Here is a 27262-nt window from a genome sequence, read left to right on the forward strand (position 1 = left end):
AGAGTTCCCTAGCAGTTTTAACAAATTCCAAATATAAGCTCTTGCAATGAAACCGACCTTCTCTCCACTCATGAAGCGGTCTTTCTCCTTGATGTTGATGTGGTCGATGGTGAGGCCCTGCTCAGCGCGGGACTCATAACGGACGCTACCGTCAGGACGCCGCACCACACGACCCTTACGCCCAGTCATCTGTTTGACATTATTAATAAATTAATCATCAAATGTGCCAATTTTCATTCTAAACTTGTTGCATGTTTCAGACTCGCACCTCAGAGACTTTATCAGGCCCTCCAAACTTATCAATGAGCTCATCCAGGGTGTTAAGAGGTAGTTCTTTTCCCAGTTGTGATATCTTGTTGAGCAGACCCTGCTTCAGCTCCTCTATCCTGACTAGAAATCCACACGGGAGAATGTCAGACAAATTGTGATAATTAAACCAAAACAATAACAATAACTCCTACCAGTGTGGCAGCTCGTGTGGTTGACAAAGATGACATCATCGTTGTCCAGCAGCGAGTCCGGAGACGAGTTGGAATCGGTGTCCATGCCGTCAGAGTCAGTGCTGCTGTCGTCGCTGTTGATGTTGATGATGCCAACGCTGTCCACCGTGTGCTTGGGTACCTTTGGATGGCGACCTCGAGGCTTACCTAAGATTACATGAGAGGGATATTAGAGCAGTGGGGACACTTTTATTTTTATTTTTTTGAGACACCTTTTGAGGACACTTGACTTAAGTAAGAAAATGTCTGTAGGATGAACAGATTTAGAGGAACCTTTAAAATTGAACACAATTCTCTCAAAATTTTTTTTTATAGAAAATACATAATAATTATGAAATATAAACAAAAACAATAGTTTCATTGTTTTAAGTGTGAAAATACTCGTCCCACAATCACACTGAAACTTATCTAAAAACATTGTTAACACACATCATAAACATTTACCATTTACACTGCTTTTGTAGACTTTTGAGGTAAATTTGATCAGAAATTTTTACCAAATTGCTCACTTTGGGCATTTGTTTGGCTTTGCAACTTCCCCTATCAACACATTTAAATAATTTATCCAATAGACGCCTCCTACAATATAATAGTGGGAACAAATGTGGTCTTACGTTTTCGCTTATTCCCGGGCGCCTTCTCTCGCCGCTGCTTCTCAGAAGGGAAATGCTTGGTAACAAGGGACTGGAATACTCCCCTGAAGGGAAGAAAAAGAAGCTATAAGGGGACACACAAAGCAGCTCGAGATACATTCCTCGTCAGGTGCTGGCAGGTAGATGAGCATGCTGTGTGCTTTAATATCATAAATTTGAACACATTCTTCCCAAAGGAGTGCGGAGATGGTAACACCCAAACAAAAACGAAGAGCTGTTTAAAAACCAAAACATATGGGCTCACTCACTCAGCAGCAGAGACAAATCTGTCAAGATGACCATCATTCTCGTCCAGAACTTCTCTAGTGCGCGACTCTCCGGTAGACTGCAGGCCAATGACGATGCACTGTCGGAGAGTAACAAATATGCATCAACAAATAAGCCCAAATTTAAAACATCAATTTTGTTTAGCACTCATCCTTATCACAGATGTGGGTGAGTTGAAGAATATACCAGCTTACTTTGAGCGAGGCTGGGTACACCCCGGATTGGTCCCAACCGGGTATGTAGAAAAATATGCACTCACATTCACACCTATGTCACAATTTCGAGTCTTCAAACTAACACAAATGTTTTTGGAATGAGCGAGGAAGCCAGAATGAGAGAAAATGCAGACAAAAATGGAGACACTTTTTAATTCAATGTGCAATTTTCTCCAGTCTAAATCTCCGCCTGGTCATTTCCACACTGTGCACAAACTTGATGACTCGGCGTTCCACTGATTTGTGCTGACCTTTCCTGCCTCCAGCTCTTTCTTGGCCAACTCCACCAGGCAGCGGACCTTGGCAGCTATACAGAGGTATTTGAAAAAGCGCTGGTGAGACGACCAGAACTGGCCCCACAGGGACTTCCTGCTGACCAGGCCCAGCTCGTCGGCGGCGCGCATGAAGACCTGCAGTGCCTCCGCCCACTAAAGAAAGAAATAGCGTTAAGTTAAAACGGGAAGTGGGTTCTTTGACGTCATGATGACGTTGGGTTGTGACGCTCACCAGTTTGGCGGCTTTATTGTAGACCAGCTTGAAGTCGCTGTCCAGTCCAATCTCTTCAATGCGGAAAGACACCCCTGAGAAGCTCAGCTGCCTGGCTATGTACATCCCGCTCACTTTCATATCCATGGCCACAATCTCCATGGCACCCACGCCTCTGCGCATAAATAGCATATATAGGCGCATATCAACAACTTAGAATATTGTTAAACTTATTTTAGTAGTACTATTCAAAAGGAAAACTTATATGTATTGTATATATATGGTATATATTCACTGCACACAGAGTGAAAATGCAAAATAAACTACAAAGAAACTATCACAATAATCTTTAATGTAGAAATTAGGTAGAAATTTGCCTTCCGCACCTACAGAGTCATGGAAAAAAGTCTGGCATGTATCGACCAATGAAAAGACAGCCTTGTGTCTAACCCCATACCTTGAGTACAAATAAAACCATGCACGCAGTGCGCGTGACTGAATAAAAACCCACCCACCCCCGCCTTGGCCACCATATGAGGAAATGGACGCTATCTTACAAGAACAGGAAAACCTCACGATTTATGACACGTTTGCAAAACATTAGACACCGCAAACCTTTTCTCGATGGCGTGCAGGAAGTCGTCAAAGGCCCTGAAAGGCGTGCCCTCACCCCAGATACCCAGGCGGCTCATGTAGATCATGTTCTTTGGCTCAGAGGCACCTGGGTGACCAGACATTCCAAGAAAATTAAGAAAATAAAAGTTGACGTGTGTTGGGCTGTACTACTGGAACATCCAAAGTCAAAGGGGTCAATTTTTCATGAAAAATATTCCCACAGTCAGAACATATTTTTGCCTTTTTTTTTTTTTGTGAGGACACAATTCAAAAGTACTGGTGAAGGCAAAGATGTTTATCAAAGAAGTGATAGCCACAGAAAATGTAACAGATTGTACACTTGTAAATGTGCACTTTACACTACATGCAACACACAGGTGAAAAAAATCAACACCTTTCTGTTCCTGTTTCATTATGTATCATCATGTCACTCTTTAAAAGGTGAGTATTTTTACGACTCACTACTACTTTTTATTGTTAATTAGATGTAATATACAGTGGTTACTTATTTTTACACTGAAAGTTAGGAATATGAAATCATTACTTAAAATCAGCTATTCAAGTTATTAAACATTGCATGATTCTGCTAGTTTTAACCTGCAACAAATTTATTCACTTAACATTATTTCCGGTTAGGTGCAGCTTTTACTCGTCGAATACACAAAATCTCTCTTGTACTTACTCTATGTGTCACAGCCTAAATGTTCTTTTTGCTTTATTGCTGCTCATTCTGCAATTTTGAAGTGGCTCATACTATCAGACATTTTTATCCATAGGTACATACAGAGTGAAATTAATTTATAAATATGGCAACGTAGAACATAAGATGTGAACTGTATTTCTATGCCTTAACGGCACGCAGCTCGCGGCTGTCCCGCTCACTTAGAACCAGGAAATGAATGTGAAAGCTTCTGTGCATTGGAACTGGCTGTGATTTATAACGTCGCCACATTGCGTAACCTGTGCATGTGGCTGGCTTTAGTCGTCATTCATTTCCAAACTTGAAAGGGGATGTGTGATGGGCTGGCCTGAGCTGTACATGCAGCGCAAGCGTGATCAGTCCGCATAGTTGACTAATATCGTTTTAATTTCCAATATTAATATCTTGAATGTTCATGTCTAGATATCGATACAATAATGATATATCGCCCGGCCCAAATGTAAACACTTAACATTATTCCTTAAATCTGTTTTGACCTAAGAACAACTCAGAAGTCAGCCAGAGTCTAGGAACAGATTGTGTTCCAGTTTGGGGGGTTCCACTGTATTGCCTTTCAGCTTATGTACCTGTGGCACTGGCATACACCACTCTGGCCCGTGGCAGCTTGTTTTGCAGATCAAGCACCGCCTTGCCCATCTTTGTTGACGTGGCATTCTTGGCTTTGTGGCATTCATCAAAAATAATCTGTGAGGAGGAGAATGCGGGTCAAGGGCAAACAACACATGGAAGCACAGGGATGTGTGTGTGTGTGTGTGTGTGTGGGGAGAGCACGCTGCAGTTGGAGGAGGAATGTGTGCGTCATCTGGAAAATGAAAGGATACAACTCCGTCAAAATCCGGCTTGCACCAGTCCAGGATCTGTTTAATCCGCGTGCGGTGCTGCCCTCCTGCCTGGCTCTCGCCAATCAGCGCAGAGTAGGTCGCAAAGAGGACTCCTTCTGAGGTAGCTGTGTCTCCATACTTAATCTGCAACACAGTCACACGGTCACCCACTGAGGCTTTGCTCCGTTCCATTTTCTGCATGAGCGCTTAGACAGAACGGACTTCTTCATTAACACCTGCACTCACTTTGTTTAAGGCATGCACAGGAATAGTCGGCGCATCTATGTCTTTGAGATCTCGCTCTGCATCAAATTTCAGGTCATTGGATATGCTGAACCTGCAGGCAGGAACAGTAGGATTAGTCATTCTGCGTATACAGCTGGACAGAACAAGTACACGCACATGCAAATCAGGTGATGCTGGCCGTGTGCATGAATTTTATGGCGGCCAACCGAACACTGGGGCTGAAAGAGTGGTGAGCTCACATCCTGTTGGGCTGCGCTGCATGCCAAGGCTACAATTAACATGGCATTATACTGAGTCACAACTCATCTTTGAGATTTCTCTACAAGCACTGCATGAAAAAATCCTAACAAAAATTTGATTTGTATGGCAATTTGAGACATTCCTCAAATGGAGTCTGTCCCCATTATTTGCTACTTTAAGACAAACATCTCTTCCGAAAAATCTGCCATCTATGTTTAGCAGAGTACTGATTCCCAATAAAATTATTATTTATTTGCCACTAATAATGTATCATTGTTCATTATGTCAGTGAATATGGTGACAGGCAGGAGGTAGATAATTAACCCACTTAATGTGACATTTTTTTTGTGTAGTGGTGTCCTGGGCGATTTTCCTTTTGTAAATTACGTGCCTGGGCTCAATATAGGTTGGGAAACAGTGAGGTAATGTATTAGGGACACACTGAAAAAAAAAAAAAAAAAAAAAAAAAAAAAAAAAAAAAAAAGTTAAATTACTGGCGAAAAAACAACAACTCAATAGCTCACTCCATGTTATACGCAAAGAGCCTGCCAATCTGCAGTCATTAATTCGAGGTAGTCCACCATTGTTAATAAACCTCATCAGGGTGTGCTTACTCACCATAGTGATTTTTTCCTTCCCTTAAGGTAGTTTTCCAGGATGATTCCTGCAACAGTACGTCCCTTTCCCACACCGGCTCCATCTCCAATCAGGAAGCCTGCTCGCTGGTTGTTCTGCAGGATGACCTCGTGTTGCTGGCCATACAAAAATAGATAGATCATTGCTCAAAGTGAAAGAGAGTGACTGCTGGTAGATATCTCTGGCATGTGACTGTGTACCTGACAGGCGTATATGATGGCTTCTAGCTGTAGGGCGGACAGGAGGCCGCTGTTAATGGTCGACTCAGGTATGGACAGAGTGTATGTGATGTCCGGAGGAGGGACACTGGACAGCGTGTTGGTCTCCACCACTATGTCGGGATGGGAAATTCCGATAGTGGCTGAAGAGGAGAAAGGAAGAAATGCAGTTTGTCTGAACGGAGTGTACAGCTACATTTTGCCGTCGAGTCTAGTGACCTACATTTGGAAGGTCTGTACTCAGCATACGTGTCGACATGGCCCAGTTCCTCTGAATCCTCTTCCTCTGCTTCCTCCTCCTCCTCTGGGGGTGACTCGGTTCTCTGAGTCTGGCAGGCAACACCAAAGACAACATTCAACAGAAGCCAAATGCGGTGCTATATGCAGTTGTTTTTTGCTTAGGTGAAGTTAGAAAAATGAATGTTAGTAGTCAGCCATACAGGTAAACACGCCACAATTAAAGAGATTCAGAGAGAAAACGTATAACATAGCAATGGGAATGGGAGTTAAACCAGCTAAAAGCAGGAAGTAGAAAAACATGGAGTTTTTTTTTTTTTCTTTTTAACCTGCTCAGCGCAAAATGGTTAGTGCGCCCTATCCACGAGTAACATACCACTTCTAATTGAGCTATGAAAACTTGCAGCTTTGATGATCACGACATTGTGCTGGATGTGATCACCGTTTTTACCCAAAACGATAAACTGTTTAGCCCTACTACAAAGTTAATGTTATAAGAAAAAAAAAAGCAAGGTAGCCAGCATAAAGTCGCAATGTGATGAGAAAAAAAGGTGAAAATTATGGGGATGCACAGTTACATTACAAAAAAAGATAATTTTACAAGTATGAAACCGCAAAGTCAAAATTACACGAATAAAGTGTCACGGTTATGAGAATAGTAAGGCATAAAGTTATGGGAATAAAGATACGATCTTGCGAGAATTAAGTGATAGTGATATGAGGGGGAAAAAAAAAAAGTCAAAAGTTACGGTAATAAAGCAGTTAAATTACAACAAAAAAAAATGTAATATTACGAGGATGATGCTGCTAAATCACCGATATGACAATAAAAATACAATGTTGCGAGAAAATAAGGGATAATGTAACGAAAACAAAAGATGTAATTCTAGGAGGAAAAGTCATAAGCTAAGTCAAATAAATGTGCAGTGCTAAGAGAATAGAACTGCAAAATTATAACAAAAAGTCAAAGTTGAGAGGAAAAATTTAGGACAAAATGAGAGTAAAACTAACCTTGAGAAAAAAAATACATGAAGCTATGAGTATAAACACATTTTGTGAAGAAAAAAGGCACAACAGAAAAAGTCATAGCATTACGTGAATAAAATTGTAATGCCATGATTTTTTTTCCCTTGTAAATTTGTATTTCAACAAATTATTCTGACAATATTTCGGCTTTTTTATTACAATTCATCGACTTTATTCTCAGTATTTTTTCCTTTCTCATGTGGCCCTAATACTGATTTCTTGTGGCTGTCTCAGTATAGTTGCAAATGCTGTGCAATCCTTACATCATCTGTGATAATACAAAATGACAAAATAAAATAACAATGGATGAGAATCTGTTGGACTCTGACAAGAAGACTTAAAATCGGCTGATGTTCGACTGTCAATTTTCTGCTCAAGTTGAACCACTTACGGGACCAGCGACACTGTGCCCGACACTTAATCACGTGTGCACATTCGAGAGCAACCACTCACGGAGGTGCACACAGATAAAGAGAGGGTTAGTATAAGAGTTACATCAGGTTGTTGCGGCTACCTGAAATCCTCCTAAAGGTGGTGTGCTGATTATAGCGGTTATATCATCCAAACTGGCCAAGCCCTGAAACCTGCTGGAGCCTTTTAGCTGTCAACAAAAACATTAAATCAAGAAACAAACTCAAATGGGTGGGAAAAACAGACAAAAACTATGACGGGGTGCTTATTATGTCATTCACTCAGGAATATCCAATTTGTTGTGTGCCTCACAGGTGAGTGGCAACTAGGAATGGGAGAGTTTGGGCTCATACCAGCCTTATTAATATTATGCATCTGTGTGTGAGCGCATCTACTGACCTCCAGCTGGCTCTGTGCTGGTGTGGTGGCGGCGGTGGTACTCGTGCTGACGTCCCACAGCGTGGGCACTGTGTCCAGGTGGTCGGTGCTGATGAAGGACTGGGCGTCGGCATACTCAGACAATGAGTCGGCCGGAGAGGAGAACAAGGAATTGGTGGAGAGGTCATCGATGCAGGACAGATCCTGTGGATAGAGAAGAGAAGCTATTAAGGCAGATTATAATTTTAGTAGCATGGCTAACATCATTATTATTATGTGCGAAATAAGTACTTTTAATACATTTTGACATAATTTATAAAACTTATCGTGTTTATTTTCTTTTGGTAATGCACCACATATTTAAAATGTTAAAAAAAAGATTGTGGTCAATAGATAAAAGATATTACCCGAACATTTCATATGCGGCCTAATACATATTTTGTGTAATGTGAAACTGATATTTTTTTTTTTGCATTTTATCATCTGTTGTCTGCAGTCAGGTCAGCATTGCAAACAAGAATATGATCATAATTGCCTTACCTAGATTAAAAAAAAAGCTTAAATATATAAATAAATACCATCAGAATTTGATACCGGACCATGTCTGATCCCGGGTGTCAGTACCGTCCGTGCTATAAACTGCTTACTGTTGCCTCAATTACTTCAAATAATGAGCACTTTTGGTTTAATTTAGTTTGATCCAAGCAGTTGTGTGACAATTATGATTGTCCATCCATCCATCCATCCATCCATCCATCCATCCATCCATCCATCCATCCATCCATCCATCCATCCTCTGAACCACTTACTCCTCACAAGGGGGGTGCTGGAGCCTATCTCAGCTGGCTATGGGCAGTAGAGGGGGTACACCCTGAACTGGTCGCCAGCCAATCGCAGGGCACACAGAGACGAACAACCAACCGCAATCACAAGCACACCTAGGGACAATTCGGAGCACCCAATTAACCTGCCATGCCTGTCTTTGGAATGTGGTAGGAGACCGGAGTACCCGGAGAAGACCCAACAGGCATGGGGAGACCATGCAAACTCCAACCAGGAAGGCCGGAGCCTGGACTCGAACCCGAGTCCTCAGGACTGGAAGGCGGACGTGCTAATTATGATTGTTAAAATGTTAATTAAAACATTGCCTGTATAGTTATTTAAGCCTCTTTGTAGTTCCACCGGAGAACTCCGCAAAATGACAGTAATGTGTATGAAAGCAGCTTCTTAAAATGTTATGCTTGCAGTAAAGCAGTGTCCTACATTTCACTACGACATAGTTAAGATTATGAGCGTGATCTCCACAGTCCAGGAAGCCTAAGGGTATCATCGTGACTCCTTTTAAACAATATGCTAGACTAATTATCACCGCGCATTACTCAACAGTTCCCCGGAACATGTCTGACGGGTGAGAGAGGACAAGACGCTGGGGCTATCCATGCAAACATGACTGCATGGTGTGGGAATGGGGCCTGGCAAGTGTGGTAAACACAAACACATGGGTGTTATTTTTGTGCTCTGATGTTACAGAAGCGACTTGCGGACCGTCGCGTGGGAGCACCGCCATCGTCGTTTGCTTGGACTCTCTTTGTGTGAGGATAATTTCTTGGGGGCAAGATCAGGCATGAAAAACAGGCTCTTCTGCGTTGTCCTAGTCTCTGATTGGCTGCCTTAAGGGTGATAGAGGGTGCATGTTCTTGATTTAAGGAAGGGCTGGGTGGGAGTGGGGGGTGACACCTCCCCCTGTACACATAACTTTCTACTACCTCGCTCATCAGCTGCAAGTCGTCACTATCCCATTTCACCCCTGAGCTGGTCTGGCTGCGACAGATGTGTAAACAAAGCCACAAAAAAGGACACATCATCATTTTGCAGAGGCACCATGGTGGAAACGCACAGATAAGCAGCATACTGTCATTTTTAATCGAGAAAAACAGTGACGAGAAAGCCTTTGTTTACCTCAGGCACATTTACTAGAAGAGGGGGTCTTCTGTCAAAGTCATGGTCTGATAAATGGTGGCGCATAAGATACATTTTGGCATTTCCACCCACTCTAAATCCTCCAGTTTTAAAGTCAAACAATTTGTAGTTGAACCCCTTTTTGGGGTAAACGTGCCTCAAAAGTCAAACAAAGCAGTCAAACAATCCAAACAGCACGACTGAAAAATAATGAAAGAAGTCGTCTGGCCGTATGTACAATAAAACCACGTTCATGTAGGATAGGGACTTAGCACTGCAGCAAATAGTGTGGTTCAATTATTTGTTAGTATACATTTATGGCAATTAGGGAAGTGGTGAAAGTTATGATTTCAAATATTAACAAATACTATTAATAAAAGCATCACCACTATAGTTAATAAATATTTTATATTGGCAACACTTTCACAGTTCACTTTACATTGTCCTTTGGGAGCTTAAAACACATTTTCAACCTTAATTAAAACTAAAAAGGTCAGATGTGGGTCTGAGCAAGCATACTGCTCCAGCAGAATGTGAGAAAAGTGTGTTGGGCTCATGCTAAGCGGGACACCTCCAAGCTCAGCACCATGCTAATCGAGTTGTCAAGCAGAGCGGAACAGAGGCTGCAGTGTTACTTGTCCAGCGGCAGACGTGTACCCGGAGCTGGTTCATCTACTATTCCTAAGACTGGGCCCTGCCGCACAGAGATAAGGCTTGAATTCCAACTGCTCTGATGCTAATCTGGCTCCTTCTGCAGCACACAGCCAACACATCCATGCAACCGCTAATCCTGCCTCACTCTCACTTGGAAATCCAAATTTTCATTTGAAAAATTTTGTTTTTATTTTTTTAGTGCCACTCATGATGCATGTTTCTGCAAGTGTGTCTTTCCAAAATGGCTTCCAGGAGGGCATGTGAAGGCTCATGCTTTTCTTGTCATTTCTCCACCCATGTGCTGTTCAACAAAAGTAGCCTTTCACATGTTCCACTTTTGCCCTGGTTTCCCAATGCAGTCACACGTCTTCTTTTCCCCTTCAGCGCTTGGGCAATCTTTTGATCAAATGAACGTAATGTGACAAGCGAGTTGCTGTACGGCACGCAGAAGCTGTAAATTACAGCACTTGTGTGCCTTGGGATGAATTATAGGCGGCGCATATCATTAGCAACCAATCTGTCCGACACAGTGGATACCAGCGGAATTAGTTGATGGAAAAATAAATACGGCAAACATAACACACTTGGCTAATGCGACATGAAAATGCAATAATGCGTTACTGTCATGAAGCTTTGCAGCTGTTCTCCATATAAAAACAGCAAAGTCATTGCTTATCGCATGAGCCTTATGATAAGTTGCAGCACGGCCATATAAGGAAGCCTACATGTAAACATAAGGGAATGTTTTTCTATACCTTTGCCTTTCACACAGACCCCAGCAAAAGGTGGAATATTTCACACAGTGATCATTACATTACAATGTCAACACAACCATACGAGAGACATGAGAGTCAGGTGTTAAACTTCCCACTGCTGTCCTGCAATTTACATTTACACAGGTGCTGACCAGCTCTGTTCTAGCTTGGAGTCTACATCCAAAGATTGAATATTGGTGAACCCGTTCTGTGTCCATGCTACATAAAGTGGATATAAAGTCTACACACCCCTGTTGGAATCTAAGGGTTTTTGTGCTCTCAAATGAGACCAGGATAAATCATTCAAATTGGCTTGGTTACTGTCACTTTAAATAGTGGCAGATGTATGCCGATTCCAATTTAATGCGAGTAAGAATGTGATTGGTTATTCCTGAAAACAGCCACATGATGTCCACAGCTTTGCAGCCACATTACTTCAGTCGTTCATTACTAGGTCCCCCCTCGTAAAGACTTGATATTTGAAAAGGGGTGTGTAGACTTTTCTTTTATATCCACTGTATACAGAACAGCTACCTATGACAAAAAAAGACGATAAAATCATACTCAAACTACCATTAAGCCCCTTTAAAACTATTTGTAAAATTCACTTGTAGCTATACATAGACATCGAACGGTCGGTAAAGCAACGGTCTGCGTTTGGAGGTTGTATCAGAGTCGGAAAAGTATAGGGAATGTGTGTAAGGGAATGCCAAGTGTGAAATTTAACACCCGACACTCACTTCTTCCGTACAGTTGTGTTGAAAACAATTTGTCACTGTCCAACAAGCATGTGGGATGTCGGTGTGTGAGTACTTATTCCTCCATTCTGTACAAAAAAAATATGGGAATAAATACCTTGTATTTACGGCAATTTTGAAGGATTACTCTGAAAAGCAGGCTAACATTCAATAGGATAACCACAAGATGAGTGACAAGGTGAACAAAGAAGCAGACAGTAAGGATCTAATTATAACAAAAACTAGTCAGACAAGAACAAGAAGACACAAGTGGAAGATGGGAAGACAGGGATTTAAAGGAGAGAAGAGGGCGGGATTGTTATGTACTTTGAGATTGAAAAGGTACACCATTTGTTGAGGGATCCCAAGTAAATTAGGTTTGCTTTCCTGCCAGCAAGATTTAATATACTTCTGCTATGACGAAAATGCAAGTAGGCAAGAACTCTGGTATTTTGTTCACTAGCCACATTGCGGTGAATTTCAAAGCACATACAAGACGGGCCACGCTCAGGGCTTCCCCCGCCTACGCACTGCACGCTTGGTTGCTTTTCCAAAGCAGAGAAGTCAAACAAGTGACGTCACAATTCCAAAGACTTCCCATTTTCCCATCCCTCAACCTCACATTTGTGCCTTATTGTTGATCTTGGACTTGGCATCCTTCCAGCCAAGTCCCTAAGCAGGAAGGGGAGTAAATACTTGAGCTGTCAGTGAGAACGATGTCGCTGTTGTTTGCAGTGTAAGCAGTGGTCCTGCATGTCAATATCTAAACGGTGTGCGAGTGAAGCAGACAAACTGAGGGTTATGACATCACCTTCCCCTAGCACTCAGCTGAGTGAAACAAGCCATATTCCGTGTGCAGCTGTTGACCTTGTCCAAGCATTCAACACAACTTGACCGACAGCGTCCATGTCTAAGTTCACGAGGTACGTCTGGGGCCACTAACTGATCAGACTAGCACCTCATGGTCTGACCAAGAAGCAAAACTGTGAAAATCTGTAAAGTATTTTGCTCACAAAAATGCTCAAGTACTGTATATCAACTATGAACACTGTACTTACTGTACGTACCAAAAATAAAATCTCAAGAACCCATCCCAGTCAATAATAATAAATGGGTGTTTCTTACTGACTGAAGTACATTTAAATTTGGTCAAATCAAGAACAGCATTTCAGATGGCAATTTCGCAACATTTCAATGGCTTTTGGTAATATTTAGTGGACCATTGCCAAAAATTACAGATGGCCACTCTTTACACATCTACCGCAACGGAAAAATTGCAATCCTGAATTTTTTTTTTCAGGCTCCACAAACTGTATACTGTACCACACTGTATTAGTTTTACTGAACCACAAAAACATGGCAAAATTGTCAAGGATAAAGCTGTTTGCCACAGGTACACATGAAATTATAACTATGGCTGGTATAATTGTAAAACACAATATTTGTACTGTATATTGAATTAGTACGGCCTGGCGGGGTCGGAGAAGTTAGCTTGTTGTGTCTTGTTTACGTTTATAGCACTTTTTTGGTGAAAGTTAACATGCATTTTTTTTCCTCACATCAAATCAGATCACAGCAAAACAAGTGGCCGACATTCTTCCAATTATAAAAACTAGTTGCAGAATCCTGCAAACTATGCGACAATTCAGTCGGTTTCTGCGGCATTGCTTGGTGTGTGGCGGGCTAAAGCTGACAAGATAAATTTAAGAAATAAAGTACAGGATACTCTTTAGCAAAAGACAAAAGGATGACAATATGAAAAAAAAACACATGATGACATTAGTGCATTTGAGTTGTGGCCATGGGGAAGCTATGAATGCCATGATCATTAGTTGGCAATCACAGAACCATCATGCCTCAATTGTTTTTCACGTTCAAATGTGTGGAAAAGGCGTCACCAGACATAAGCTCTTGCAAAACATAAGAAAATAAATAACAGCGTCAAACACAAAGCACATTGTATCAACACGTCATTTGGGTTCACATGATAGGCAGCTGGAATTGCTCATTAGCAGTGAAACAGTAACAACGAGACAACATTATTAAGTGTCTGTTTTGTTCTCGGTAACCTCAAACATTTTACATATATTCAATGAAGAGCATCAACCATTTTAAATGATAAACAATAATTAGCATACTTTATGGAGCCATGATCATCAATCAATGGATTCATCAGACCATAAAGAATATTGCAAATTTGAAACTCTCTTTTACACATCCTGCCCATGGCATTTGCCACTCGCGAACAACTCATCACTTGTTTATTCACTTCCAGTAAGCTGCGCACTCAGAGGTCATGGTTGACGTTTAACTAGGAAACAAGGAAACTGACAGCCCCGTTATGTCTCCAGCTTTCAGGACTTCCTGCTAATTTCCCTCCTAACAAACTCGCACGTACTATAAAATACTGCAGAGATTACTCAAGGCTGAAGTCCGGATAATTAATGATGCAAGGGCAAAGATGCTAAAAGTGCAAATGCGAACAGAACATACACAAGTGAGTGCTACATAGAATGACATGATATCGGGTTCTCGCTTTTCCCGGAATAGAATGCGTGAGACAGGCAGTCATTTGTCATGAGTGAAGCGCTGGGCTACGTGTGGGGTCAGTCTTGAGTTAATGGTCAACCCTAAAATTCTATGCAAAAACATTCAAGTGAGTGCTACTTATCCTGACATAATATCAGGTTGTTACTTTTACTGGAATTGAATACATGAGAAGAGTTTGGCTGAGGATGACAGCGGAACACTGAGCGAAGTGCGCAGTCTGTTCAAAAATTGCATGACCAGCTTTCCTTATTTGACTTTTTGTGATCAAAAGCAGATACACAGTCCCACTTATGAATGCACCATTAAAAAGCAATCAAGTCCATTTAAAGTTGCAGACAGAAGTGTAGGCTGATCATAGCTGTGACGAGAACATTTTCACCATTACAAAGAACCTTAATAAGGGTTATAAAGTGCTTATCTACTTGGAAGACCTGTCATGCTTTCATTTTAGAGTTATATACATAAACTAATAATGAAAAACAAAGATGACAAAAAAAATATATTTTGTCAAAAGGAATGGTCCGCCTGCCTGACGATGATCAATAAAACACCCCTGTATCGATTTTCTATAAAGTTGATCCTGTTCAGGGTCGCAGCTTGCTTGTAACTTATTGCAACTGACTTCGGGCGCAAGGTACCTTAGATAGACAGCCACACGATGACTGAGTAGGAAATAAACCGACGCAACCTACACAGAGATCAGGCGTGTACACCACTATAACATAAGTGACTTTTCACCAATAAAACACGTTACAGCGTTTTTTTCATTCAGGCAAGCTGATAAACCCATTTTTGGTCCTGACCCACAATTTGGTCAACTCCAAAGACTATTTCAAGGCAAAACAAGTAAATAGTACAAATACCTTGGGAAGTGGCCGTCCCAGCTGTGAATACAATTTAGTCCAGAACTGCATGAGCGACATGGGTCCAAAATCTGCTAGAAGGGGAGGGGGGATAGGCACACACTCAAAACACACTCAGACACACTCCTGCTTCACCTTGGAGCCCTGAGTACAGCAGCCTGATCCATGGGCTTCTAATCACCTTACAGCCAGTGGGACCCTCTCAGCCCTTTCACGGCTCCTCTCTGTTTGAACACAACACATCTGCCTACGCTGGAGGTGACGCTCTGGTCAATGAGCACCACCCAGGTCTAAAACAAGGGCGCTAGGGTATTGGCGCTGAGTGATAAGTCATAGTGGTTGTGCACTAATAGTTCCTCAAAGAGGTGGCCTGAGAGAGAGTGAGTGAGCGGAGGAGGGGAGGGGAGAGGGAGGGAGGAGAGGAGGAGGAGCTTTCAGGAAATGATGCTTTTGTTGGTAAGTGACTACAGTTACCGGCAGTCAGACCCATTTTACTGTACATGGTGTAACTCAACCGCATTTGTAGTGTAAACAGAATTGCGTTCTGAACCCGGCCACTCCTCGCACGCCGCTGTGTATTGCTATATTTAATTGGCCTTCTTCTTTTTGTTTTTAACGATGATTAGATTTAGAAAACTAATGCCCTGTCTGGTTGCTGCTCTAAATTCATACTCTTGCCCCTTTTTTCCCGTTAAAGCTCACTAGTGAGACCTCTACCCTTGACAATATATACAGTGAAGCATCTAAAGACAACAACTTGGGCTTAACCATAGAATCAAAATTGAACCTTTAGGTCAGGGGCCGCATGGAAGAAAATAAATACTAAGTGGGCTGGATCGGTAAAATAATGGTATATAACTTGAAAACAATTGTCGCCAATTATACGCAGATTTTTGGGCCAGCCCTAAATTACGGAGCTCAACTGTAATCTATTGTTTCAGAAAATAACACGAATGTAAATGAAACGCGGCAACACTTCGCCTGTATGAGTTCCGGACGTGTTAAATCTACCCGTTTTGCATATATATAGATCCCAGAATGCATTGTGTGGCACAGTTAATGAAGTTATAAAGACATTAATCCTTGTCATATGTATTTGTGTTACCGGTAATTGAATTTGTGTCATATTTAAAACGTTTATGTTGGTCTATGATTTAAAAATAAAAAATTTAAACAAACCATAACTTTAAGTTGCATGTAAAATAATATCTTCGAGGGCGATTCCGTGTACAAGTTACATTACTCATCTGAGGACTGCTTGTGAAATTACACATTTATATTTTTGATTGTGGCTGGCTGATTAATTGGTCCGACAATACATTTTTTTTTTTCACTTTACAAAATTGTCTCGCGGGCCGAATTAATCCCCTTTGCGGGCCTGACCCGGCCTGCGGACCGTATGTTTGACACCCCTGCAGAAAAGTATCTGGCTTCTCAGTAAAATATGAGCAATGCAATTACTTATATACAAAATGTATTTTAGCATGCAGATGATAACATACATACATCCATTATACATTTCAGAACACACCAACAACATTGACTTCACCAATATTTTTAAACTGCCTGCTTCCATCAGAGTGAGGAGTTTTATTTAGTAATTTATCAGAATTAGAATATTTTTTATTGCCATTGCACCCCCTGCTTCCAGGAATGATTTACTTCGGTTCATTCTTGTGTGACAGTTAGGTGTGTTAAAATGTTCCCCAATACAATGCCTGCAGTTATACACATTTATTTGTGTATTTGTTCTGACTGGAAAAACAGGTTTGAAATGTAACTCGTTGACTGCTATCAAGCCAAGATTTACCACCAATCTTCTATTCAAAAGTTGTGCTGTTCTCAAATCAGAGGCAATGCAACGCCTGCATCGATAGGACTCTGTTAATCATTACAGTAGCAGACAAACCTGAATTTTACAAAAAGCCATCCGTTGGAAAACATACCTGGCTGACGAGTATATAGGTAATCGGAAGTGAATGCAATAATAAAATGGTCCTAAGCTAACAAGGAAAACTATCAAATCAAGAGTAGATACACAACAAGGATGCAGATGCAGCAAACTGAACTGTTCTGTTCATTTGAGAAAATACCAAATGTTTTTTGCAACAAACTGCAAAACCTCAAAAAATGACAACACTTTGCCCCATGCAGGTTGAACATGTGGTAAATAAGCAACATTTATCTGAGTTCATATAATTTGCACACTTTTATCCAGAGGGAGGTTTATTTACCAGAATTCAAGGCTGTCATAGCAAGAAAAAAAACATGATCATCTGTTGGCAAAATAATTGCACAACGAGCAGATCAAACACCACAGTAACTCTTCAGGTTCGCGGTAAAACCAGAACATTAGGATATTAAAATAAATAACGTCATTTGCTTTCATTGCTGGTGAGACAAGTGGGGTCCATTTGCACCCCCAGCTTCCAGGAATCCATGATATCACGTCAGGATAATATACTGTAATGTCCATCTTTGTGAGACTGAAATGGAGAAAAGAATCTCATAGACAGAGTGGCGCCTGTCCATGGTGTCATCGTATAAGTGGGAATCCTTTGCCGGAGTGTGTGCGTGTATGTGTGTGTGCCTGTAGTAAGCAAAGTGGCACCAGGAGAGGCTTGACTCAGTGAATCATGAACACGCAAACGCAAGCCTTTAGCTTAGCAGGGTAAAGGAAGGAAAGCACGAGACATCATCAGTGCTGCAGCAGAACCTCCAAACATCCGAATAACGATACAACTATAGCAAGATATCAACCACTGCATTATAGAACAAAAATAAAGTAATCAATTGGAGTGCTGGGTGTGTTAGGCTCTAAATAACTTTTTTTTTGAGGCGCCATTTTGCTAATCAATGACTTCATTTTGATGAGCACATTAACTTGAGGAGCAATTTTTTTTACATGTTAATCCTAGGGACCTGAAGCAAAGATTTTATTCTCAACTCAACTCAACTTTATTTATAAAGCGCTTTAAAAAGCATGCAACACAGTAGGTTCTTGGCAGTCTGTTTATGATCTTAGACCAGCTAAGTAGGAATAAGACAAATATATTTTATACTCGTACAAGTTTTAGAAGTGTGAAAGGCGCTAAAGTGAAAACGAAAATATGGGAATTGTTTGAATGTTGAAAATTGTTCTCAAGGTGAACTGAATGCGTTGAACATTTTGAATGTAGAATGGGAAGGAATCGAATATATCATTGGAAAGGGATGGGCAATTTTGGGGTAATTTTTTTTTTAGAATTATGTGGAATGGCTTTGCGTGGGTAAATACAAGTTGTGTTTGACTTGAGGCATATTTTACCAGGAAAACTGTATCCCACTTGTGTTTGCCTCAACTGTATGTATTATTATATCGCTTCTAAACAAATGACTAAAGAAATACTGCAAACGTGCTCCTAGACAGCTGTCATCAAATCCCTTCTCTGCTCATCCATCATATTACAGTCTGTTTCCTTAATGCCACAAAACAAAAACAGACTTCATCGGACAGCCAGGAGAGCAGAAAAGATCAATGGACAACCACACAACCACCCTCATTCTTGACGACTTAGCAAGAATCAAGACATTGGAAAGGAAAATCTTTAATGGCTCAACAATCCCTGGCCACAGTCTATTTCAGGTGTTCAGGACATGTAAACATACTATTATTGAATAAGGCCCACTTGAAAACACTACGTGCAAATGGACAAACAATAAAATCCAATACAGTATGTGTGTGTCAGCCCTGCGCCAACATCGTAATGACCCTGAAGTACAGCCCAGAAACAAAATGAATGCTAATTCCTGCTTGGCCAAACCCCGTGACGTTCATTTTGCCTGCACCCCTCTCATTAGAGGGAGTGTCCAAAACCGGAACAGTCAGGTGACAAAGCACAAATTGGAGGACCTTTGATGTACTTTGTGTGTCTGTGTGGCTCCCACGGTAGGTTCAACCAGGAAGTCCAGGTGAGAAAAGCTAATTTTCCTTCACACATAGAGTCACAGACACATAATCACACACAGCAAAGATAGATTGTCTGCTTGCAAAGGGTTTATATTTTTGTGTGGGAAAAAAAAGAAAACAACAAAATATCTAGCACATGTTCACAAGGACAAGCACACATTTCAAAACACTTATCATTTCTACAGAACATCACACTTATCTAGACACACATCAAATGTAAAATGGAAGTAAAACTGGGAGGTGTGTTTTGTGTGGGTGTGAGTCCATCGTCAGCTGTAAACTTGATGAACTGGGAAAATACGCTGAAGTAAAGTGTCAGAATTCTGAATTCAAAACAGAATTTTGCCCTAAAATAAATCTTCTCAGTGAGCATCTAAAGGAAAGTGCAATGATAGCCACAGACCAGGAAATGGAACTGGTTGTAGAAAAATGTCTGGCTGGTCCGTAAAAAAGGGTAGCATAACAATTAATTTAATCTCAAGTGTTTTAACAAGCAGATGCTAACATAAGTGTCTTAAACTATCAATAACACTTGATAATAATTTCAACAGCTCTGCAATACTACTACTACTACTACTAATACTGTCAATTAAAATGTCTGTACGGTTAACACAGGTTTTCTGATTAGTTCAATTAATGTACAATTCTGTTAACCTTAGGGTATATGCAATTAGCTATTTACAAAAGTACCTATTTGCATTTCTATGGAACTTATTGTTGCTCCCATTCCCCCATTCAGGATTTTTCGGCTCTTCCTGTAATACCTTACCACCACCATCGCACAAGATGGTAGGAAAATGGTAATTGGTGCAAAGGAAGTATGTTGAAATGATACATGTCAGCTGTTTGTGGCAATTAAATAGAGAACTGAATGATTGTGATCCATTATGGCGGTTCTGTATATACAGTAGCATTATTTCTTAATGCGCTTTATTTCACAAACTCCACTCTAGTCTGCGTGGGAAGTTTTGAAAAGGACATTGCAGAGTCTACAAATCCTACAATTGATAAATTACATAAATGCAAAGGCGTGTCACGTCACATGCCATGATTGAGCAAGGGCTGTGTATCGATCATAGCTTGTCACGCTGATTGCCGCCACTCTGTCCATAAATGAGATAGCATTAGACAGAGGCAGAAGCTGATGTTTATCAGTAGACGTGAAATAAGACGTCAAACATGATGGAATGCCACACTTTCAGCAAAATATTTTTAAAGCGGGGGTGGTGAATCTTTTTCCCAGAAGAGCCCATTCCGTTTATTTATGAAGTCCTTCCTCTGTGGGTCATATTTGACAAAATATGATGCGGCGAGTGACCGAATTATTATAAATCATCAGCATCAGTGGGTTGTTTTGAGGCTTTTCAGAGGTCCTCAGGTAAATTCCTCTTCCATTTATAATTGATTGTAACTTCCAAGTATTACAATTCACAACATCAAACCGTGCTAAGATTTTGCCTCGTAATAGTAGCGCTTGTTAATTAATCTTATTCATCTTACAAACTCGTCCAGTGTGGTGCTAATTGTTCAAAACACTGGCAGAGACACAAAAATGCAACAGAATTATGGATTAGTGTGATCCTCTGCCAGAATGCCGGGTTAGTAAGGATACTCCCAAACCACTTCAGACATCCCTGTTTAAAAACGTTTAAAACGGTTCATAAACAACTCTGAGCTTGAATTCTGGTTGAGTTTACATGTAGAAGAATGTCAAATTACAGCGTCTCTGTGAGGACATGTGCGAACATGCGCTGCGGTTGTCTAGACAACACAAGGCTTTAATCAGTCGGTTCTATGGTACATTAGGCAAGGTGAATGAATGCATACACACAGGAGGAAGAAGGGATGAAAAGCCAAGATCCCTCCTTCTGATAAGTGAGAAAGAAACTTTAACTCCTCGCCATTCACCAACCTGGGAGAAATCGCCGTTTCGGGGGAGGTTGAGGCAGGAGAAATCCATATCTGAGAACGCAGAGTACATGTCAAGGTGCACATCCGGTGTAGTGGCGGTGGTAGCGCTGCTGCTGTTCGAGTGGTATTGCCTGGAGAGAAAGAGGGAGAGGTCATGCTTCATTTTTCGGGAAAAAAAAAAAAGTTGTAGTTACATCTCTGAGCTGCATCATAATGTAAAGGCCTGGGAAAATGTAGAAAGGAACCTTGAACACTCCAAAACTTCATTCATTTTTTTAAGATTCATTTTCATTAACATCGTCCACATGTTTAGTCATTTTAGAGTCTGATGCCGGACGGATGTTTGACATTTTCTTCCATTTCAGTATCGTTAAAGATATTTTGTTTGTTTTTGTGTTGGATTCAAAAAACGGTTATTTTCATTTGAAAATGTAAACAACAAACGATATACAGATTCTCTGCAAACTACTTCCTGTGCCCTTTCTATTACGTATGACAGACATCTTTTGCTTTTTTTGAGTTTTATTAGTGATTAACTTAGTTATACTAGCATGACTAAAATGTTTTTTTTTAATTAAGGAACAAATACTTCTATTCTATAACCATTAACGTGAACCAACCACCATCGGAAGGTAATTCCACTTCATTGCGTGAGTGCGGCTAATTATCTCGTTACGAGCCTCTGTGCTTTGAAAAAGGTGAATACTGCACACACCCAACTACTAAAAGCAAACATTTATTCAGGTGGAGCCGTTGTAGCGCACAGCCACTTTGCTTGTCCACCAATCACATGTCAGAGCTCAGTGGCACTGTGCTCTGCCAAAGCTATTTGCAGGATTTGTCTCGCTGTCCTCAAGCACGGGTCAGAGATCATGGGATGGTTTAACACACCGGAACAGTGGAAGATAAAGAAAGAAAAAAAAAAGGTCAAATATTGTGCAAGGCAATGGGGAAAAAAAAAGTCATGGCTGACCAAAAATACTGTGTTGAAAAGCAACATTTGTTGATGATGGACAAGCATCCCACAATTGTCCTTGCATGCTTTTGCTTCCAAGCAATTGATGCAATCGAACAAATGGAAACATTTTCCCAAAATTGGAAAACCCTTTCCTCCGGTCCCTTAAAGCAATCACATGACATGATATGACAAGTCATATAGGCGAGATAGCCTGCCGGGGACGTCGGCATGACAGTGCAAGCGTGCCCATATTTAGCACTGGTTGCTCAGCTTCCAAACAGTGTGTAATAGGCGGAGGCTGGAGTTGCCATACAAAAACAAAAACATTCTTCATCAAAAAGGAAAAAGTAAACTACTTCCACACAAAAATAAAGAAGCACCACCTTGTGGCGCGGTGCCACATTGCCGATTGTAACAAGTGCAGTGGGAAACGGACTTTGACTTCACTTCATCCTCATATTTTAGTGTATGATGCTTTACACAAACTTTAAACACATACAAAATGGTCAGACATGTTTAACCGGTTTGGTTTGGTTGCTTTTGAGCGAGTTCATTCATTGACTGGTCTACTGTAGCTTCTCACCATGTCTAGACGGTAGGAAAATAATTGCATGCTCAGAGCACTGTCAATTTTGACAGTTATTTCCCTTATGGGCTTTCAGATGGCAACACGACCAAACTGGAAGTGGCTTTACTTATTGAGGAGGAGACGAGTATGAAAAAGGGAATGGGTTTATCTAATGACGACATTGGCGGTACTATTGTACAAAGTACAAACTAAACCTTCAGTACGCCCCACCCAAAAAAAAAAAAAAAAGCCTAAAGGCCAACGCTTGCGAAATATTCATTCTCACGATAGCGAAGGCAACGTACCTGGCACGAAACGGGTACACTTTACTGGACGTCGACAGTAACAATGTCGCCTGATATTACGTAACCGTGAGGAGTCTCTTCCATCCAGCCAGCACAATTGTGAAATATGAAACCTGCATGCTATCAACAGGTTGCAATCATCCATCGAGTCTGTCTGCAGGCAGTGTCAACAAGTAAGAGTATCCGGTATACTTTGATTCACTTCCATCAGAGGCTGTTACAAAACTATTTTGTTCACAAACTTCTTTAAAATGGAGTACAAAACGTTAGCGCTTGGAAACAATGAGCGAAAAAAAAAAACTTTGTAAAAAGATTCATCGATCACATTTATGTTTGGGCAATTACAGCAGGTAAATAAATAAATAAATACTAATATATTTTTGTTGTTTCAGTTGTCAGTTTCCAATGAAGACATTTCTGATTACTCCCCCATTTTTAGTGGAAAACACATTGCAGGTTTTTCAGCAGTTTTTGAAGAATTTTTTTGGGGGAAAACTATTTTTTTTTTCTTACCAATGAATTTAAATGGCCGTCAATTAATAATTATGTGTGGATTTTCGCTATTTGTGGGCGAGCCCTACTCCCCACCAATAGCAGCAGTCTATCTGTTATACAGTGCTGGATATAAAAGTACACTTAACATCCACTTGTCAAACATTGCAAATCATGTAAAACTACCGAGCAACAGGATGACCAAGGAGATCATTTCAAAAATAGAAAATATTCAGTAAAATCGCAGCATGACAAAAATGGCATAAATACACCAAAACAGTCTGCCATTGTTGGTTGTAACAAAACAGCTTACTGGTTTCCAGATTGCATAGGGCAGTGCACGCTGTATCCACCCTGCTGAGAGAAGGACCTCCAGGGGCCAGAGGAGGCAAAGAGGGAACTCTTAAAACAAACAAACAAACAAAAGTTCATGTGCAGAAAAAAAACAGCAGATGAAGAGGCGCATATAAGGCGCTTTGGTGTACCTCCATGTTTGAGGAGGCTACAGAGAACAAGCTGGTGTCCAGCTGAGGGCCTTCTGGATGCAGGTAGTTCTCCCCGTCCATGGCCAGCGATGAGGGCAGGGTGGGCATCAGACTGGAGTTGCACACATGACCACGAGATAACTTCTGCTACGGGCCAAACTGGCAACCCTGCGGCTGGCTGCGTCCCAGATTGTACCTCTAGCACGGAAAAATACTCTCCATGACCTGTAAAAAGACAACATGGAGTTCCTCATATTTTCAGCCAGTTTAGAGCTTAGAGCAAAATGAGCTGTTTGTGAAGAGAAACATTTTGAGCAGTGACAGTGACGACATGTTTTTTCCCTCTCAATTGTGACACCTCAAACTATAAAACAAGACTGAAAAAATGTTTTTGATGTGAAAATAATCTTTAGAAACGGCATGACCCGTGGTGAACGTCATTGACATTTAACAACTAAAAATTCACTTCAAATAATTTTGCCCATAAGTGTGTCTCAAGTCAGAGCAGACTTCTGGAGGATGTTGAGAACCGCCTCTTAAAACAGCCTGAGGCACAGTGGACTCCTTTTGATGCTCCTCAGCAAAAACATCCCACAAATCTCACCCTGTTTGACAGCTGAATCAATCCAATCTCGCCGTACTCCGTCACGCATAGCGTTTTGCGACCCTCCCTCGCCAGAGTCGCCACCACCCTAATCAAGTGTGTAACCTCGTCCCCCTCCCCCATCTTTCTACCTTACTTCACTCTTGCAACAGTGCCCCACTCTGCCCGGACATACGCCAGGGTGTTCACTGGGGACAAAGCTTGGGTAATAAACTGTAATAGAGTTCACGAGGGTCGAAATAAGAGGGCCTTTGTCTGTCTTGGTGTGTGTGCGTGTGCGCGAGACCCAATATGTTCACCGTGCACACAGGGAGGCAATTTTTTATTTATTTATTTTTTTTTCAGGCTGAGGCTGCTCTACATAGGCCAAATACCTAATCAAGATAAATTTTTTGTCATGTCTTTCATTTAATATAGGAATTCATGATTTGTATTCCAGCAATGGGATTTATTTCTTTTTAGATATCCTCATGCATTCCTTTTATACAATATGGATACAAGCAGAGTTATAGTAACGAACTGTTGCTTTACTTCTAGTCGGATATTTCAAGCCGATATTCATTTGCAGTAAAAGATAAAATAATACTGTAAAAAACTTTTCTTTCTTTTAATTTAATTTTAATGTAAACATATAAACAATAGACATCTTTGTTTAATTAAAAAATTTAACAGAAATTGTAGGGAACTTCCAGGGTCATCAGCATGTGTTAAGCTAAATTCAAAACTAAGCAAGTAAATATATAGTTTTCTACTGTAAATAAAGTTTTCCAAAATTAATGGGGTTAATGGTCACTGCACTTTTAAGTAAATCTTGATTACTTCATTTCAAATCCATTAGAGTAGTGTACAGAGTTGGAATACTGGAAATTGTGTCAATGTTCAAATATTTATGTACTACCTGACTGTATGAAAATATTAATTTATTGCACAACTTTACGATACGCAATTACACATGCCATTACCCCGATGACAATATTTTTGGAGTATATTTCGCAGCCCTAATTAGACCTACTGTGCTCACAACCTTTGCAAAATTAATGGTGGTGAATTACACCGCCTCATTCATTCATCCTTTGTGCAAACAGGACTGCCATAGCCAGTAAAGGGTGTCCTTTTTCCACCCTAATGGGTGGAAAAATGTGGAAACGAGGTCAATTTTGGATGCAAGATCCCGATTTCTCTAGGGAGTGTGTACAAGGCATTTCAATGCTGGGTCTTCTGTTTCAGCTTGAGTGGCTTGGATCTTAGTATAAACATAGCTAGCAATGTGGTGGTAAAATCCATGCCATGGCTTTCTCACCACAGTCCAGCGCGGATAATTAATACTGATCATTTTAAGACTGATCCCAGATATTTTCATCCCATAAACCTCCAACAGCTACTAACCTCTGCACACACACAGACGAACACATCGTAAGTGGGAGGTGGTGAGGAGTGTTATCAGTAGGAGGATGGGCGCTGGAGCTAGGCCGGATAGACCAACAGAAAATGAAACATTAATAACTAAAACACGGCCACAGAGGCACAGAGGAAACAAAGAGCTCATTCATCAAAAAAAATAGCAAGTACATTATTCATTCTCGAACCTGCATGGTGGTTACTTTTAAACGGAACGACAGAAATCAGTTATGCATGTTATCTTTTCAATCTGTTTATTACCACAGTTCTGTATAATCTCCTCCTGAGTCCCCCTAGCTCTATCTCTGGGTGGCCTAAATCCAAAGCTGCGTTCGGAGAGATGAGGCAAATAACGGCACCTGTAAAATCTGAGATGAATCGCAGCGTTTGATTTCTGCGTGTCTGACAGACAAAAGTCACTTATGCCACTTCAAAACACACAAGACGCATGCTGCTGGCTTTATAGCATCCAGTGTGTGCTTGGTGAGCATGTGGTTGTGCGCTGGTGGTCCGGGTGAGCGTCAGTGACTGCCAGGGCACATGGAGATCATCCAAGGAAGTGTGACTTCCTTAAGCTGCTAAATCATGCTTAGCACTCACGAGGAACCTGGGCGTATGTGCGTGTGGGTATGTGCTCGCATGTAATTAATCAGTCTATCATTACTGCCCATTAACTGATAGCACAGCTAACATTAGAGCCACACAAAATTATCCCTGAAGGGCCATGTCATTTCCTGAGAAATTAAGAACCAGAATTCTTCAACGTTCAAAGCCGCGAATGATTCCACAAATGTCATCGCTTCCCCCTCTGGTCCTGTCCTTACTTCACACACACTCAGTTGAGTTGCATGAAAATTGACCCTCTGGTTCTTGTGTAATCCAGAGTGACAGAGAAAGCGATGATGACAAAATGACCCCCTTTCCCAGGGGTAAAAATAAAAGTGCAGGCTTTCTTGCAAAAAAAAAGATTTACAATGTCTAAAAAGACAAGCATGGAATCTCCAAAGAATTGTCACACACAATAACTGGTGACTAAGTAATGATGTTAGTGTGGTTAAAATAAAATGACAGACTGACGATTTCAAATTGGTCCGGACTGAAAATATGAAGATTTTGTAAATTGCCCATCTCTGGTAATTTTGATTTCACTACTGCTTTTGACTACAGCACGATCCGACTTACAAATCCGGGTAACATTGCTGCCGTAAAAATGGAGCACCATCTTAAAAGGTACGTGGTACTCTAGATAGCGCTTTTCCACCTTACGAGGCCCTCAAAGCGCTTTACATTCAACTACTCATTCACCTACTGATGACACAGCAACTTGGGGGCTCAGTATGTTGCTCAAGGATACTTTGACATGGTCACAATGGTACAGAATTTAAGCCACAATGTCTGAGTTGC

At 41.0% G+C, this 27262-nt stretch overlaps 1 protein-coding gene across 4 annotated transcripts in view; it reads right to left on the reverse strand.

The window, feature by feature from the left end:
- The window catches only part of sbno2b (strawberry notch homolog 2b), a 46727-nt gene that overhangs the window by 12143 nt on the left and 7322 nt on the right, over window positions 1-27262 (reverse strand). Inside the window, exons 2-20 of one of the 4 annotated variants that reach the window (XM_077533229.1) lie at window positions 23857-24081; window positions 23685-23773; window positions 21050-21179; window positions 7692-7874; window positions 7396-7482; window positions 5842-5947; window positions 5601-5761; window positions 5383-5516; window positions 4525-4615; window positions 4279-4422; window positions 4024-4141; window positions 2737-2842; window positions 2143-2296; window positions 1887-2063; window positions 1402-1499; window positions 1115-1197; window positions 462-647; window positions 269-390; window positions 58-189 (exon numbers count right to left, since the gene is read on the reverse strand). In XM_077533229.1, the coding sequence (XP_077389355.1) occupies window positions 58-189; window positions 269-390; window positions 462-647; window positions 1115-1197; window positions 1402-1499; window positions 1887-2063; window positions 2143-2296; window positions 2737-2842; window positions 4024-4141; window positions 4279-4422; window positions 4525-4615; window positions 5383-5516; window positions 5601-5761; window positions 5842-5947; window positions 7396-7482; window positions 7692-7874; window positions 21050-21179; window positions 23685-23773; window positions 23857-23964 (2409 nt within the window). In that variant the 5' untranslated portion in view covers window positions 23965-24081. Of the gene's footprint in view, window positions 1-57; window positions 190-268; window positions 391-461; window positions 648-1114; window positions 1198-1401; window positions 1500-1886; window positions 2064-2142; window positions 2297-2736; window positions 2843-4023; window positions 4142-4278; window positions 4423-4524; window positions 4616-5382; window positions 5517-5600; window positions 5762-5841; window positions 5948-7395; window positions 7483-7691; window positions 7875-15188; window positions 15263-15323; window positions 15527-21049; window positions 21180-23684; window positions 23774-23856; window positions 24082-27262 lie in introns of those variants that run through there. The other 3 variants (XM_077533230.1, XM_077533231.1, XM_077533232.1) reach the window with 3 other exon arrangements.

Source organism: Festucalex cinctus, chromosome 10 (genome assembly GCF_051991245.1).
Source record: "Festucalex cinctus isolate MCC-2025b chromosome 10, RoL_Fcin_1.0, whole genome shotgun sequence".
In the NCBI taxonomy this organism is placed as follows: Eukaryota; Metazoa; Chordata; class Actinopteri; order Syngnathiformes; family Syngnathidae; genus Festucalex; species Festucalex cinctus.